This window comes from Pongo abelii, chromosome 18, assembly GCF_028885655.2.
Source record: "Pongo abelii isolate AG06213 chromosome 18, NHGRI_mPonAbe1-v2.0_pri, whole genome shotgun sequence".
NCBI lineage: Eukaryota > Metazoa > Chordata > Mammalia > Primates > Hominidae > Pongo > Pongo abelii.
Window position 1 is genome coordinate 1,468,668 of NC_072003.2, and position 17,363 is coordinate 1,486,030.

The window sequence follows — 17,363 nt, forward strand, 5'->3', positions numbered from 1 at the left end:
CCCAGGGGGAGAAGTGGCTCCCAGGGAGACAGGCAAGGAGGCCACAGGGGGATGTGCTGCGGCGGGGCAACATCTCCTCCTCCCTAGGCACGGAGCAGACCCTGGGGCAGGGGAGGAAGGGGACACCGCACCAGCCAGGGCCCTCCCCAGATAGGGACAGCAGCCCTGCAGGCAGGCTAGCCCCTCACCCTGCCCAGAGCAGGACTCACGCCGTCCACCGCCTCCAGGTCCAGGCGCAGCTGACTCTGCAGCGAGTGCAGCTTCGGCAGGGGAATGGTGTCGATGTCCCCACAGCCCCGCAGCCCCGGCAGTGTGGCGGCTACGCCCAGGCCCTCCAGCTCCTCCTGCAGCTGCTTCACCTGCGCCTCCACCTCCTCCTTCTTCTGCAGCGCCAGCTGCCGGTCGCTATCGGCCACACGGGCACGTTCCTTGGCCTCCTGCGCCTCTCGCTGCCAGGCATCGCAGACCTGAAACCCAGGGCCCGTACAGGAGGTGGCCAGGGCCCGTCTCAGCCCCTCCCACCTCACCTGTGCCACCTGCAGACCCCCTTGCCTGTGTCACCTGCGATTCTCCCTCCCCTCCCCAGCATCAGCTGTGGCCCCCTCACCTGAGTGCCCTGCGGCCCTCCCTCCCCTCCAGTCTCACCCCCCCACACGCTCACCTGAGTCCCCGGCAGCCCTCCCTTCCCCTCATCTGTCTGGCCCCCCACACACTCACCTGCTTCACCTGCTGCCAGGACTCCTCCCACTGCCGGATCTTCCTCTTGGCCTCGTCCAGCTGCTGCCTGACCCGGGCCAGCTCAGCTCCGTTTGGACTTGCACTCGAAGAGGATGGAGGGCCGGCACTCAAGATGGGGGAGGGGCTAGGGGAGAAGCTGCCGGAAACAAAGTCCCAGATGCTCCCGGGGACACCGTTCAAACCTGAGTGTGAAAGGGTCGATGACGGCCCAGCCCCACTGTGCTCGTGGCCTGGTGGGATTGGTGGGTGCTATGCCCCAGGCCCCACCGCTACATGGGCACCCTCTGGGGCTCACCCACCCTGACGGCAGGGGTGCAGCCACACCTGCCCCTTGCCCCACTCCTGGACCCCACCAGGCTCAGGAAGAGGCGCTGACAGTGACACCTGCCACGGCCGGTCTCCCCACCAGATCTACGCCTTCCTGGCCACCTGAGGAGTCTGAACAGAGAGGAATTAAATTCGAGTTCCTGGGACCACACCATGAGGTGGGAGGGGCAGTGGTTCTCAGACTCCACTCCCAGGAACCCCTCACACACTGAGACTCTCAAAGACCCCACAGAGCTGTATCCATGTGGTGACTGCCAATGTGTGTGCAGCTTTAGAGACTATGACTGAGATAGTTTAGATGTTACTTTAAAAAAACCGGCCTGTCATCCCAGCACTTTGGGAGGTCGAGGCAGGCAGATCACTTGAGGTCAGGAGTTTGAGACCAGTCTGGCCAACACGTACTAAAAATACAAAAATTAGCCTGGCGTGGTAGCAGGTGCCTGTGATCCCAGCTACTCGGGAGGCTGAAACATGACAATCATTTTAACCCAGAAGGCAGAGGCTGCAGTGAGCCAAGATCGCTGGAGCCTGGACAACAGTGTGAAACTTTGTTTTAAAAAAATAAAAACTTTTAAAATTTTGTATTTTTCGTAGAGTCAGGAGTCTCACTATGGTGCCTAGGCTGGTCTTGAACCCCTGGCCTCAAGTGATGCATGCACCTCGGCCTCCCAAAGTGCTGGGATGACAGGCCGGAGCCACCATGCTGGCCCAAAGTGTTAGGTATTTTTTTTTTGAGACGGAGTCTCGCTCTATTGCCAGGCTGGATTGCAGTGCAGTGGCGCGATCTTGGCTCACTGCAACCTCAGACTCCCGGGTTCAAGTGATTCTCCTGCCTTAGCCTCCCAAGTAGTTGGGATTACAGGCATGTGCCACCACGCCCAGCTAATTTTTGTATTTTTAGTAGAGACGGGGTTTCACCATGTTGGCCAGGATGGTCTCGATCTCCTGACCTCGTGATCCACCCACCTCGGCCTCCCAAAGTGCTGGGATGACAGGCGTGACACACCACGCTGGGCCTTTTTCTTTTTCGAGATGGAGTTTCACTCTTGTTGCCCAGGCTGGAGCGTAATGGCGCAATCTCGGCTCACTGCAAACTCCGCCTCCCGGGTTCAAGCAATTCTCCTGCCTCAGCCTCCCCAGTAGCTGGGATTACAGACATGCGCCACCACACCCGGCTAATTTTATATTTTTAGTAGAGATGGGATTTCTCCATGTTGGTCAGGCTGGTCTTGAACTCCCAATCTCAGGTGATCCGCCTGCCTCAGCCTCCCAAAGTGCTGGGATGACAGGCGTGAGCCACTGTGCCTGGCCAAGTGTTAGTTCTTTTACAACATAACAAATAGCCGGGTGCGGTGGCTCACTGTCATCCCACACTTTGGGAAGCCGAGGCGGGCAGATCACGAGGTCAGGAGTTTGAGACCAGCCCGGCCAACATGGTGAAACGCTGTTTCTACTAAAAATACAAAAATTAGCTGGGGGTGGTGGCGCACGCCTGTAATCCCAGCTACTCGGGTGGCTGAAGCAGGAGAATTGCTTGAACCTGGGAGGCGGAGGTTGCTGTGAGCCGAGATCGTACCATTGCAGTCCAGCCTGGGCGACGGAGCCAGACTCAGTCTGCGGGGTGGGGGAACCCGTGAGCAGCAGGCCATGTGGTCTGCCACCACGGATAGGGCACAAGGTTCCCTGTGAGGCCCCTGTCAGGACTGCATCTGGGAGGGAGCCCCACGGAGGCTTCACGGCAACGCCGGCATGGAGGGAGCCAGCACTCACCTAGGGGGCTGTAGGATGAGGCTGCAGAGCCCAGTGCACCCGGCTCTGAACGCAGGGGTGGCGGCTGCTGGGGAGGCGTCATGGCCGAGGAGCCCACCAGCCCTGGGAGGGGCTGGGACAGCGAACTGAGCGGCGAGGTGGACGCGGAGGATGGCGAGTGTAGCGATGGTGCTCGGGGCAGGGAGCCGGGGATGGCGACAGGCGCAGAGCCGGCCAGCGACCTGGGACCTGGCGGGGGCAGACCAGTCAGCGAAGGGAGTACCGCCAGGCCTCTGCCCAAACATCTGCCACCGGCGGGCGGCAGCCATGGAAGACGGACCCTGCAGGTTGTGGTGGTGGGGATATGGGGGGTGGGAATATGGGGGCCAGGCCAGCCACCACCATCTATGGATGTGGAGCCACAGCGCCCCCGGTGGCCATGCCCCACACGGCTGGGCAAGCCATGGGCTCAAAGGGATTTCAACCAGAGGTGGGGACACGGGGGTTTAACGTGGGCCCCCACAAAGAGGCCCGACACCCACCAGGCCCTGCCGGCCAACTTAGCCATTGGCACAGTCCTCCCAGCACTTGTCCAGGCCCCCTGAAATGCTTTACTTTCTTTTAAAAGCAGAAAAAAAATACACTTGTAGGCTGAACGAAAGGATGTTGTATAGGATGTTAAGATACATTTGTATGGGGCCGGGCGCGGTGGCTCACGCCTGTAATCCCAGCACTTTGGGAGGCCGAGGCGGGTGGATCACGAGGTCAGGAGATCGAGACCATCCTGGCGAACATGCTGAAACCCCGTCTCTATTAAAAATACAAAAAATTAGCTGGACGTGGTGGCGGGCGCCTGTAGTCCCACCTACTCAGGAGGCTGAGGCAGGAGAATGGTGTGAACCCGGAAGGTGGAGCTTGCAGTGAGCCGAGATCGCACCACTGCACTCCAGCCTGGGCAACAGAGCGAGACTCCGTCTCAAAAAAAAAAAAAAAAAAAGATATATTTGTATGGATGTCGGTTTTCTGTCTACAATGTGAATACATTTGTCCTTCGGGGACCATCAAGACTTTCAGGAAAAGCCCTGCCTGTCTCTGCGGGGCCACTTTGCTGGGACAAAGGTCAACTGAAGAAGTGGGCAGGCCCAAGGCAGGAGAGAGAGGCTGAGGAGTCCATGTGCAGGGGAGGGAAGGGGAGAGGAGGAGGTGGTACCGCCAGAAGGTGATCCTCCCGCCCCAAAAACCAGAGACGGGGTCTTGCCCTGTGGCCTAGGCAGGAATGCAGTGGTGCAACCTCAGCTCACTGCAGCCTTGACGTCCCCAGGCTCAAGCGACCCTCCGGCCACAGCACTTAGTTGTTCAGCAGCTGGAGGAGCAGGGCCCCAGGTCCTCCCCACCCTCACCTGCTGGTCCCAGGTCGTGGCCGTCTTGCTCTTCCAGGTCCTTCTTTAGGGATGCAATATTCACATTGCTAAGATGCAGGTCTAACGCAGAACCTGTCAACAGAGCCCCCCATCATCCACAGCCCACCCAGTGCTGCAGAGCTCAGGAAGCCTAGCTGAGAAGGATGACCGTCCCGCCTGGGCTTAGAGTGAGACCAAGGGCAGAAGGCATGGGAGTTGCTGGGGGAACCTGGGAAGGACACCCCCAGCCCGTCTTCGCAGCACCCCACAGGCAGTGGGAAGCTTGGCTGTTCCTCCGGCAGAACGAGCGTGCTCAGGTGGGACGCCCCGCACCACAGCCCAGCAGCTGGGTTCTCGCCTCTGACACGCTCCTGGTGCCCCTCGGAGTTTAAATACCTAAGTGTGTGTTAGCATCTGTCCACGTGTGCACACTCGACTGTTTAAAAAACTTTCCGGGGCCGGGTGCGGTGGCTCACACCTGTAATCCCAGCACTTTGGGAGGCCGAGGCAGGTGGACCACGAAGTCAGGAGATCAAGACCATCCTGGCTAACATGGTGAAACCCCATCTCTACTAAAAAAAAAATACAAAAAATTAGCCGGGCGTGGTGGCGGGCACCTGTAGTCCCAGCTGCTCGGGAGGCTGAGGCGGGAGAATGGCGTGAACCCGGAGAATGGCGTGAACCCGGGAGGCAGAGCTGGCAGTGAGCAGAGATCGCACCACTGCACTCCAGCCTGGGCGACAGAGTGAGACTCCGTCTCAAAAAAAACAAACCAAAAAAAAACTTTCCGTGAGGGTGATTTCAAGGATCAGGTGTTCACGTGCCACTTCATGCCAAGCACCAAGACCTCAATTCCCAAGGCTCAAGACTGAGTGGGAAGGACCCCCCCTTGGAGTGGCCTCACCCAGCCAGCCCTGCCTTCCAAGGCTGTCCCCACCCATCCCTGGAGGCCGTGGGGCTGCCCTCCTGCACGGGCCCTTCCCTCCCAAGTCCCCACCCCCAACCCCGAATGGCAAGCAGTGACCCCAGTGCCCCTTCCTAGAATTAGGAAGCCATCATGAGGAGGCTGAGCTTAGGCCACCAGCCCCTGAAGGCACAGCGTGTCTCGAACTCCCGCAGCCACTGCACAGAGGTTGGGTTGGGGGTGAGGAATGACCAGAGGATCTGGGATCTGAGAGCCTACGTGCCACTTGGGGCAGGCCAGGGGACTGCGGCGGCTGCAGGAGCTCTGGGATACACCCTGTGGGCTGGCGCCGCCTCCCGAGCCCAGCCCAGTGTTGTCGCCAACACTGCACAGAGACCTCAGCAGAGTGGGGCACACCGCACAGGGACTGCTGCGCAGGCGCCCTCCCCGCTGCCCGCCTTTGGTGTCCACTCTCCCACGTGCGCTGTGTGGGGTCTCTCCTGGGTGGCCCTGCCCTGTCGTCCCTGCTGGCTGCAAGTTCTTGGACCCCCACTGATGCCTGGTACTGGACAGTGAGGCTCTGAGACAGGCAAAGCCACCCCTGCCTGTCCCTGAAGGGCCCCAGACCCTCTTCCTCCTGTCCTCACCTGGGACGGATAGTCCCTCCATGGCCCCAGGCAAATGCACCCCGGGGACACCTGTCAGACCCGACCATGGGGGTCGGCATGTCGGGAACCTCCAGCCTGGCCAGCCCCTGCCTGGTGCTCGGTTCAGACAAGGTGGGGCCCAGCAGAAGCGAAGAGGTGGTCACTGCCCCACCTACCCGACATCGAGTCCCGCCCTCACTACCTCCTGCGGCCTCACTCCCCACACCCCACCCCACCCCACCCCACCCAGCATGGAGCTGGCTGAGCCAGGCAGGGCTGACTTGTCAGGACCTGGTGGCCATGTCAGGGTGACAGCAGGTTCACCACACAGGGGCGTCCCAAAAAACAGCTGGAGAAACAAGGACTCGGCAGCCAAGGGGCCGCAGAGGGACAAAACCCCACTCTGCCGGGGAAGACAGCTGGGGCCTTTCCAGACATTTTCAGCATAATCAGCAGGAAAGGCAGGAGGGTGACTTCCGAAAAAGAACGTTGCCCTAGCCACACATGAGATTTGTCGGGAACACAGCTGTGGGGCCCAGCCTCAGCACATGGCCTGCACCTCACCCCTCCACCCAGGCCTCCATTTCTCCTCCCTGGAAGCAGCTGGCACCAGTCAGCGCCACAGGGACCACGGGAGCAACCACAGGGTGGCGGGTGGCCCCTCGCCCGAGGCCTGGTGCTCGGCAGTCACACACTCTGAGCCTCCCAGGAGCAGCCAGAACATCCTCGTGCCGCGGTGGTGGCCCCAGCGGTGCACAGCCCATTGCGCACAGGCACAGGCTGGTGTGGATGCAGCGCAGCCTGGCAGGTCTGGGCCTCTGAACTTCACCCCGAATCTGGCCTCGCTCAGCAGCCACACTGTGTGGAGACCGTGCTCCACCACCCAGAGCAGCAGGTGGGAGAGGAGCCTGGCTTGGGGGTAGACAGCGGACTCCAGAGGCCACAGGCAGGGGCCACCCCCACCCCACTCCAAGGCACAGCATGACCCAGACTCAACCCTCATCCACACGCCAGCCGTGAGGGAATTTCCGGGGCACGGAGGCCAGGCTGTGGCGCCACCTGGCAACACTGTACTTCCCCATCTCCTCACAGAGGCAGCAGGGTCCAGGGTAGAGAACCTGACCCCCTGGGGCGTCCGGGACGGCACATGGCGCATGCTGGAGTGGCCTCCACTCCCACAGAGACACCGTTCAAATGAAGCTTTTAGGGACTTTCGAAGGTCTTATCCAGAAACTAGACTAACAGGTTGTGGGTGGGGGCAGCCAGGCCAAGACCCCCTGGAGACCAGGAACCCACAGTAGCATCCACCAACGCCTCAGCCCTCAAGGATGCTCATCGGCGGAGCCAAAGGCAGGTCTTGGGCCAATGGCACCCACAGCCATTCACTCCTCTCCTTCCTACTCACAGGACGGCGGCGTCCCCGAGCGGACATCCACCCTGGCCTGCAGGGTGGGCCAGCCTTCCCAGTCCCTGTCATCCACTTGACGTCCTCAGGCCATAGCAGAAGAGGACACGACCTCAAAGCCTGACTGAAGTCGTGCTGAGAAGCACAGAGCCGAGACACTGGAGGCAGTGGCAGAGGACCACGCACTGAGCGGCCTTGGACAGGTGGCTCCAAGGCTGAAAGTCAGATCTGCAGTGGGCAGGGCCTCCTCCCTCCTCCCTCCAGGGCTGGGGCATGCTCCTCCCTCCTCTCTCCAGGGCTGGGGCGCTCCTCCTCCCTCTCTCCAGGGCTGGGGCAGGCTCCTCCCTCACTCCAGAGCTGGGGCACGCTCCTCCCTCCTCTCTCCAGGGCTGGGGCGCTCCTCCTCCCTCTCTCCAGGGCTGGGGCATGCTCCTCCCTCCTCTCTCCAGGGCTGGGGTGCTCCTCTTCCCTCCTCCCTCCAGGGCTGGGGTGCTCTTCCCTCCTCCCTCACTCTAGGGCTGGGGTGCTTCTCTTCCCTCCTCCCTCCTCTCAGGGCTTGGGGATGCTCCTCCTCCCTCTTTCCAGGGCTGGGGCACTCCTCCTCCCTCCAGGGCTGGGGCGCTCCTATCCCCTCCTCCCTCCAGGGCTGGGGCGCTCCTATCCCCTCCTCCCTCCAGGGCTGGGGCGCTCCTCCTCCTCCTCCCTCCAGGGCTGGGGCGCTCCTATCCCCTCCTCCCTCCAGGGCTGGGGCGCTCCTATCCCCTCCTCCCTCCAGGGCTGGGGCGCTCCTATCCCCTCCTCCCTCCAGGGCTGGGGCGCTCCTATCCCCTCCTCCCTCCAGGGCTGGGGCGCGCTCCTATCCCCTCCTCCCTCCAGGGCTGGGGCGCTCCTATCCCCTCCTCCCTCCAGGGCTGGGGCGCGCTCCTATCCCCTCCTCCCTCCAGGGCTGGGGCGCTCCTATCCCCTCCTCCCTCCAGGGCTGGGGCGCTCCTATCCCCTCCTCCCTCCAGGGCTGGGGCGCTCCTATCCCCTCCTCCCTCCAGGGCTGGGGTGCGCTCCTCCTCCTCCTCCCTCCAGGGCTGGGGCGCTCCTATTCCCTCCTCCCTCCAGGGCTGGAGCGCTCCTATCCCCTCCTCCCTCCAGGGCTGGGGTGCGCTCCTCCTCCTCCTGGCATGCACCCTCCTTCACGGCTGGCAGCCGCGTGGCTCCAGTGTCTGCCTCTGCTCTGGGGGCCATCTCTTCTGAGTGTCTGTCCAAGTTTCTTCTTATAAGGAGACTGGTCACTGGCTCAGGGTCCCACCCTACCGGCCTCATTTTAACCTGGTTATGAGGACCCTGCAGTAGCACCCTGCGATCTGTAGCAGGGGGGATACATTCCAAGACCCCGCCATGGACGCCTGACGCTGTGGATAGCATGGAACCCCTATATACCAGGCTTTTTCCTATACGAACGTCCTCATTTGCACGTCAAGCCCGGTAAGAGATTAACAAGATTAACTGGTAACATAGACAGATTTCAGCACCACACACTAATAAAAGTTACCTGAGCAATCAAATGCTGTACGCTGTTGTCCTGAACCCAGACCTCGCACCAGCAAATGAGGCAGTGGACAGCAAACCCTGGGATAATAGGACCTGCTGTGTTTCCATGCAACACCACGTACCCAGGTGCGAGGCCCGGGGTTCAGGTGCATCTCCTCCCCCCCACCCAGCGCCCCCAACCGAGATAAGAGTCTTGCTCTGTCACCCAGGCTGGAGTGCAATGGCGCGATCTCAGCTCACAGCAACCTCCGCCTCCCAGGTTCAAGCTATTCTCCTGCCTCAGCCTCCCGAGCAGCTGGGACTACAGGTACCCTCTACCACCCCCAGCTAATTTTGCATTTTTAGTAGAGACATGTTTTCTCTATGTTGGTCAGGCTGGTCATGAACTCCCCACCTCAGGTGATCCGCCTGCCTCGTCTCCCATAGTGCTGGGATTACAGGCGTGAGCCACCATGCCCAGCCTCAAACGCAACTTTCAGGGGACACAATTCAACCCAGGACACAGGGGCCCACCTGCAGATACCCCTGTTGGTCCTGCCCGTCCTCCCCAGGCCCCTCCGGACTCTGTACCAACAGATCTGCCCCCTGCTGTGCACAGCCCTCCCTCCCTGAGTCCTCCCTCAGGAAGGAGACGCCCCCCCTGCTTCCACTCCCCCTGCAGCTGTTTTCTGGGGCCTCCTCACCACTCACTCTGCCCACCACTGCCCCGGGCCTTTCTCTGCAGCCCTGCGCCTGTGCCGTGAACTGCCTCTGGTCACAGGCACCAGCTTCCCTCCCAGGCTCACCCCCGTATCCACCCTCCTCCCTGGGGACTGGCAGCCTCTCCTGTGGCCTGGACCCACCCAACACAGTGGCTCTGCAGCCCCAAGCCCAGATGTCCTGGACGTCCCCCAGCAGGGGCCACAGCCCTTCCTCCTCCCTTGCAAAGGATCCCTTGCTCGTTCCCATGGCCCCACTGCAGGCCCTTCCCAAATACCATGTGTGCAGGGGCTCCTGGAAGCTAGCACTGCAGGATCCCTTCCTCAGGGGCTGCTCGCTCAACCCACACCCATTGAGGCCCGTGCCCAGCCTGCCTTCATGCATCGCAATAGTAACCTTCCTACCAAGAAAAGCCTCATCGTGCCCTGAGTCCTGACCTGCAAGAAAGGAGGGAGCTTGTGCCCTTGTGCATGCCGGTCACCGCTTCCCAATGGGTCCTTTGCCGGGCTCCTAACCTGCTGTGCCACTGCAGGCTCAGCCTGGCCGTGCCTTCCGTTCAGTAAGATCAGCCCCACCAGTCCCCAGAAAGCTGCTCCGCCTCCAAGCCCTGCGTGGAATGCCCCCCACTGCATCCTTGCAGGTGTCAGCCTGAACCATGTCAGGGCCCTGGACAGACTCACTGAGGACAGGCACCGACCCCCCAACCCGCAGGCCTGCCCACAGCCCCCTCGTGCTCCCATACTGGGGCTTGATGATGGGCAGGGCCAAGCCGTTTGCCCATGGTCAGGTCAGCCAGGCTTGGGAACCTGGACCTGCCCTCTGCACCCAAGTCCCGGGATCAGGATATGGCAGCCCCTTCAGAGCTCACCGCCCCTCACACCTGGCAGAGATCCAGAAACTCCTCATGAAAATCAAAGACGCAAAGAAGCTGGGGGACAGGAACGGAGGCGCCTTTTCTCCCCTTGGAGTGGGGTGATTGCACCAGGCTCTGTGCTAAGTCAGCAGAGGCTTCACCCACCAGGTGCAGAGCGCGCAGCATGTGGAGGGGCTAAGCTGCCTTCAGTGCTCACCCGACGAACCACGGCTGGCACTCAGCTCAGAGGGCGTGAGCCGCCACCTACCTCAGCCAAGTCACCTGTGCTGAAGCCCGGGAAGCTGCCTGGAGAGGGGACGTTCGGGGAGCACGTGGGTGCCCCCGAGAAACTCCGGCCCCGCTTCAGAGCCAAGTGCTCCTCATCCAAAGAGGGCACCGGAGAGGGTCCTGGGGGCTCCACCACCCCTAGGGTGCTATCTAGGGCTCACTCCCAGAAATCTAGGGGGGAGACGGCTGCTCCACCGTCCTGACCCACTTTCTCACTCGCAGCTTCTCCCCCACCTCACCTCACTGTTCCAAGGTTAGACCCAGATCTTCTGAAACATTCTCAAAGAAAGAGCTGACCCTTGTGCAGAGGCAAAATCTAGGCGAGGCTGGTCACCTAAGCGAGTACAGCTGGGTCAGGCCAGGCTGCCTCAGCCCCGGGGCGTTAGGAAACCACCGGCCCCGCTGAGTCACGGCGACACAGCCCGGCTCTGCCGTGACACAGCACATTCAAGGCGCCGCGGTCCCCCGGGGTCAGGGACACGCGAGGACAAGCTACAGACTGCTCGGAACTCAGGACAGGGCGGGGGAGCCCCCGACGCCAGGGAAATCCCCGTACCACGCGGGCTGAGTGCAGGTGGGCCAGGCCAGGACGCAGGGGTCGGCCCTCCCATGCCCTGTTCCCCTGCCCTCCCCTGCCCCGCTCCGCTCCGCTCCCCTGCCCTCCCTCGGGGAACCGACCCCGCCTAGCTAGGGGACGCAGGCGGCCCGAGCCCGCGCTGGGAACCGGCGAGCGCCCGGCAGAGGCAGGTTCCGAGAAGGCGACGCCTTCGCCTCGCTCCGGGCCTCTGAGAAGCCCGGGCCCACCCCGCGGCTGTCACACCCGGCTCCGGGACGCGGGGGACGCACCTGGGGGGCGCACCTAGGGGAGGGCCCGCTCCTGGGCGCCGAGTAACGAGACCCGCACCTTGGCGGCGCAGGGCTGCCACGCGCTGGGGCCGCCGCCGATGCTGACTCACGGTCCGCGGCCGCCCCGCGCCGCCGCCGGGGATTCAAACCAGGCCCGCGCCCCGCCCCCTCCGCGCTGGCCCCGCCCCGCAACGTGACTCAGCCCCGCCCCCGCCGCACTGGCCACGCCTCCAGCGCTGCCCTACCCCCACCTTCCCCCCGACTCGGGCGCACCCGGTCCCCGCGGCTCCTGGCTACGAGCTGGGCGGGCAAGTGGGCGCGGGCAGCGGGGGCCAGAGGTCTTCAGGCAGAAAGCCCCGGAGCCGCCCCGCTGCCCGGCTCCTCCTGCCCTGCCCACCTGCACCTGCGGCTGCTCCGGGCGGACTCAGGTGAAACACGGTCGACCCAACAGGGGCGCTCGCGGGGCGGGGCGGCGTGACCTGGGGCCGCTGCCTGCCCTGCAGGACCTTCCTTCCTCCCAAGTCCGCGTGCCTGCCCAGCCCCATCTAAACGCGGGGTACGGAGCTCGCAGGTCACTCTTAATCTGAAACCTGTTCCTATGAAGTGTAAGATAAAGGAAAATGGAACCTATCAGATGGGTCTGAAATGATTCCACTAAAAATCCCTTAAATACAGAATCCACTCATTTCTTCTATTCCGTGCTTCAGTCACAGTACATCTACAACCTGAAGGAAATTGTACTATTAACACAAGGAAAAAACGACCCAGTCTACACACCAGCTTTGTCCAAAACCCTCTACAACAGCTAATAAAATACACACGCAGGCAGGCGGGCCTACACCTGGGGCCAGACAGTCCCGGGAGCCATGGGCGGGGAGTCCCTGAGCCTGGGGCGCAGGAGTGCCCTGGGGTCAGCGGGCAGGACACTGCCTCCAGTGCCTGCGGCTAGTGCAGAGATGTAACTTTACAGCGATGCCTCAGGCATGGACAGAGGAAAAAAGTGAGGCTGGCACTGGGTGGCAAAGCTCACAATTTCAGCCGCAGCAGCAGCAACAATACATTGCCTCTAACTAAGGCAGTGTCGATCCTGAAAAAAAAAAAAAATCCATCTCTTCACCTCTGAGTAGCTGGTTCAGGATTTTTTTCTTTCTTTTTTTTTTTTTTTTTGAGAACAAGTCTCACTCTGTCACCCAGGCTGGAGTGCAGTGGCACAATCTCAGCTCACTACAACCTCCGCCTTCGCGGTCCAAGCAATTCTTGTGCCTCAACCACCTGAGTAGCTGGGATTACAGGCGCAAGCCACCACACCCAGCTAATTTTTGTATTTTTGGTAGAGACGGGGTTTCACCATGTTGGTCAGGCTAGTCTTGAACTCCTGACCTCAGGTGATCCACCCGCCGTGGCCTCCCAAAGTGCCAGGATTACAGGCGTGAGCCACTGCTCACGGCTCAGGAAATGTTTAAGTCAATGAAAGAATGTGCTTCAAGATCACGAGTGACATACTAAAACAGGTCAAAAACGTACCTCAGATATCAAAGAATGGTTGGAAAAATTACTACAAATGTGCTAACTCTAGTCCATCTGAAGGTCAGCTATGCAGATGCAGCCACGCCTCCATCAAGCACACAGGCACCGGGCTCTATTTTCCCCCCGAGTGAGCACAGTCCAAGATGGTCTCTCTTGTTTGGGATTTAATTTTCCTAAATATTTTTCTGCTATGCTCAAATTCTAGCATTACTACTTTTAGGTTGGGGAAGAGAAACTTTATTTAAAAAGAATGTGTGCTTATTTGTTTAAAAAAAAAAAAAAGTGGCCGGGTGTGGTGGCTCACGCCTGTAATCCCAGCATCTTGGGAGGCTGAGGCGGGCGGATCACCTGAGGTCAGCAGTTTGAGACCAGCCTGGCCAGCATGGCAAAACCCCGTCTCTATTAAAAATACAAAAATTAGCCGGGCATGGTAGCACATGCCTGTAATCCCAGCTACTCCGGAGGCTGAGGAGGGAGAATCGCTTGAACCTGGAAGGCAGAGGTTGCAGTGAGGCGAGATTGTGCCATTGCACTCCAGCCTGCACAACAGAACAAGAAAAAAAAAGAAACTGCTCAGAGGCCAGACCCTCATGGAGCTTTAGCCACTGTGTAGACTTCATCCCTGACCTCTGAGTTTCTGATGGGGATGTGTGAATTTGAGGGTGTAATTTAGCAAGATCCAGGGCCTTGGATTATGCAACCCATTTATGATAGCGATCTCAAATTAAAACTAGCATGTTCTCACCGGGCCCAGTGGTGCCCGCCTGTGGTCTCAGCTATACTTGAGAGGCTGATGCAGAAGCATCTCTTGAGCCCAGGAGTTGGAGGCTGCAGCGAGCTGACTGTACCACTGCACTCCTGCCTGGGTGACAGGGCAAGACCCTGTCTCAAAAAATAAAACCCCAAAATGAACAAAAACAAACTCAGGGAAGGCCGTCACCTGTGGTGGTCTCCAAGTGCTCTGTCCCTGGGCTGGGATGGAATGGGATGGGGGTGGGCACCCCAGCATATTAAACTCATGAGACCTCTCTGTTCAAGAGGAACAACATGTACACCCTAGTTTCAAACTGAAAACACGTGGGCTTGTTTCTGCCTGAGAGAAAGCTTAACACAGCACACAGCACTCCCACCCATGGAGTATTCACAGTTTTAAAAACCTACCCTTTACGGGGAAGCCCTAACAGGAGTCATCCCACACCACACGCTCCCTCCTCCATAGAGGCTCCGAGAGAAGATGACTTCCAAAACAGACTGGAGGGCGGAATTTTGAGTCCTGTCCTGAAACCAGGTGAGCCCTCCACAGCAAGGCAGAAACGAGGAGCCCTGCCCTGCGCAGGGCAGCCCCATGCTCCCAGCCAGTGAGCATGAAACAAACGCAAACACTGCCTGCGCCTGTGCCTGGGCCCCTGCCCCCGCCCCGACCGAGCCCCACCACTGGGCGCTGCGTCCATCCAGGATTCCCGCTCACCCCATTGCCTCCTGAGGGAGGGACTGGCCCTGGATTCCGGAGGGTTCTCCGGAAGGTGCACAACACAGCCCACATAGGAACACCAGTGCTGCGAGGGGGAGATGCACACGACCACAAAAGGTCCCAGCGTTTGTGCAAGAGACCCTTTTAAAAATTCAGGTCGGGCACAATGGTTCACACCTGCAATCCCAGCACTTTTGGAGGCCAAGGTGGGAGGATCACCTGAGGTTGGGAGTTCGAGACCAGCCTGGCCAACATGGTGAAACCTCATCTCTACTAAAAACACAAAAAACAGCCAGGTGTGGTGGCAGGTGCCTATAGTCCCAGCTACTCAGGAGGCTGAGGCAGGAGAATCACTTGAACCCGGGAGGTGGAGGTTGCAGTGAGCCAAGATTGCGCCACCGCCCTCCAGTCTGGGTGACAGAACGAGACTCTGTCTCAAAAAAAACACACACACATGCCGGGCACGGTGGCTCACACCTGTAATCCCAGCACTTTGGGAGGCCCAGGCGGGCAGATCACGAGGTCAGGAGATCAAGACCAGGCTGGCCAATATGGTAAAACCCCATCTCTACTAAAAATACAAAAAAAAAAAAAAAATTAGCCAGGCGTAGTGGCAGGTGCCTGTAATCCCAGCTACTCTGGAGGCTGAGACAGGAGAATGGCATGAAGTCGGGAGGCGGAGGTTGCAGTGAGCCAAGATCACGCCACTGCACTCCAACCTGGGCAACAAGAGAGAAACTCCGTCTCAAAAAAAAAAAAAAAAAAAAAATCAAAATCAAAACTAAACAAAACCCACACACACACAAAAGAAAAATGTAAAGGCCTGGGCTCAACCCCAAGCGGATGCAGGGATGGGACGGCCCAGCAGCAACACAGGCCAAGAACTGTGCCCAGAAGATGCACCCGGTTGCAGAGGTGCTGAGAGCGGGGCCCTGTGTGCTTGGGGGACTGAGGACCGTCCTGGGGCCTCAGGAGCTGCACCTGGCTTTCCTCGCAGACACCACTCAGGATGAGACCGGTCTAGCGTCCTGCCGACGTGCGGTCTGTGGCCTAAGTGGCTGCTGGGAAGAGTCTCTCTCTCCTCGGCCTCCTTGGCCGGTGTCGTCCAGGCCTGCGTGGATGGAGTTGCTGGGGGCTCGCAGCTGGGCCCGAGCAGTTCCGTGTGGGGCAACCACCAACGACCAGAAGCTGCGGCTCTCAGGCAGGAATCATTGCGGGTCTGGCCACCGGGCCGCCGCCCACATCAATGCAGGCCCTGACGGTGCCGGGGTCCCACTCCGAGTCCCCAGAGTGTGCCCATGCAGGGACTGCATGGCACCCACCATGTGGCTCCAGCAGCCCTGTCCTCCTGATCCCATGCCCAGCTCCCCCACCACACCCTGGACAGCAGAGGATGTAGGAGAGGAAGGGGTGGGCTCCAAGGCTGCAGCAGCAGAGGCCAGGCCCGGGCTGAGCTGAGCAGGGCCCAGCCTCACTGTACCCCCAACCCCATCCCATTCCACCCCAGCCCAGTGACGGAGAACTTGGAGACCACCACAGGTGGCCTTCCCTGAGTCCCTCACTGTCACTGTCAGGACAGAGAGGCAGGTTTGGGTCCCTTGGGCGCTGGTGGCCATGGAACGTGCAGCTTCAGCACGTCCCATCACTCACCAAGCATCTCTGTAAGCAAAGCCCTGCACAGGTGTGGCCAGGTGTCCCCCACCACCCCAACACGGCCTTTCCCCAGGGGCTGAAAGGGACCAAGGACACACACAGCCCAGCTCCCGGCACTGTCTCGCCCCCAGCTCTGCCTGCTGCCCACTCTGGGCTCCTGGAAGAATCTGCCCCCCAGGGTCTGGACTCCCAGCCAGGCCCCCACGGGTCCCCACAGCCCAGCACCATCACGTGTCTCAGTGCCCAGTGACTCCCTCCAACTAAAGGCCTCCCAAAGCTGCCAGCCCAGGTGCTCACAGCTGTGCCCCCGACTCCAAGCCTTCACTGGGCTCCCCACCCCATCACTGTCCCCCACCCTCAGTGCCCTCACTGGCCCACAACCCCTACTTTCAATCTTTTTTTTGAGATGGTCTCACTCTCTCACCCAGGCTGGAGTACAGTGGTGCAATCACAGCTCACTGCAGCCTCGACCTCCTGGGTTCAAGGGATCCTCCCACCTCAGCCTCCCAAGTAGCTGGGACCACAGGTGTGCACCACCATGCTTGGCTAATTATTTTATTTTTAGTAGAGACGGGGTCTCACTATGTTGCCGAGGCTGGTCTTGAACTTCTGGGCTCAACTGATCCTCCTGCCTCAGCCTCCCACAGCGCTGGGAGCACAGGCGACCAACTCCCACAACTCCCATCATCTGTCAGCAACCTCCCTGTTCTCAGTCCCTGAGCCGGACGGCACCCGCTCTGCCTGGCTCCTGGGAGGCTCCTCGTCCCCAGCGCCTGCGGCACCCAGGCCAGGAGCCTCTCTGAGCCAGGGCTTGTTTCCACAACCACATGTGCAACACAACCAAAGTGACAGATGACTGAAAACCCGCGTCTGGCTTCTCTACAAAAATGACGATTCTGTAACATGTCCCGAAATAGAAGCGCTGATCCTGAAAAGCTATAGCATGAACACAGAAGGAGATCAGGGAGAAAGGAGGATGGTGCCGGACTTACCAAGGACGGCCTCCACAGTGCTGCTGGCAGGGCCAAGCGGGAGGGCACGGGCGGGGGGCACGGGCAGCGCAGTGGGGGAGGAGCTGCCGGAGCCGGCGCTGGATGCCAGGCTGGACGCCACGCTGGAGCTCACGCTGGGGGCCGGCGGGTGGACTGCTGCAAACACGGCCAGGTGGTTCTGTTCAAAGACATAAACACCGTGAGCGCGCGCCCCCTGCGTAGAGGAGGCAGTGCCACGTCAGCACCCTGCAGAAAGCACCGCGGGACGGCGGCCGACTTCTACGCCCTGGCAAGGCCCAGGGAGAGCTTCCCAGACCCGGAG

General features: G+C 60.4%; 1 protein-coding gene across 16 annotated transcripts in view; it reads right to left on the reverse strand.

The window, feature by feature from the left end:
* Positions 1–17,363, reverse strand: part of UNKL (unk like zinc finger) — a 50,962-nt gene that overhangs the window by 3,724 nt on the left and 29,875 nt on the right. For 6 of the 16 annotated variants that reach the window (XR_008514769.2, XM_054534458.2, XM_054534459.2 and 3 more), the window contains 5 exons: positions 17,042–17,219; positions 4,215–4,307; positions 2,836–3,063; positions 718–920; positions 189–467 (listed from right to left, as the gene is read on the reverse strand). Coding sequence is in view for 12 of the 16 variants with exons in the window: in XM_054534458.2 (XP_054390433.1) it covers positions 189–467; positions 718–920; positions 2,836–3,063; positions 4,215–4,307; positions 17,042–17,219 (981 nt within the window). In the remaining 4 variants the exon portion in view is untranslated. The other 10 variants (XR_008514770.2, XR_010137704.1, XM_024233935.3 and 7 more) reach the window with 7 other exon arrangements.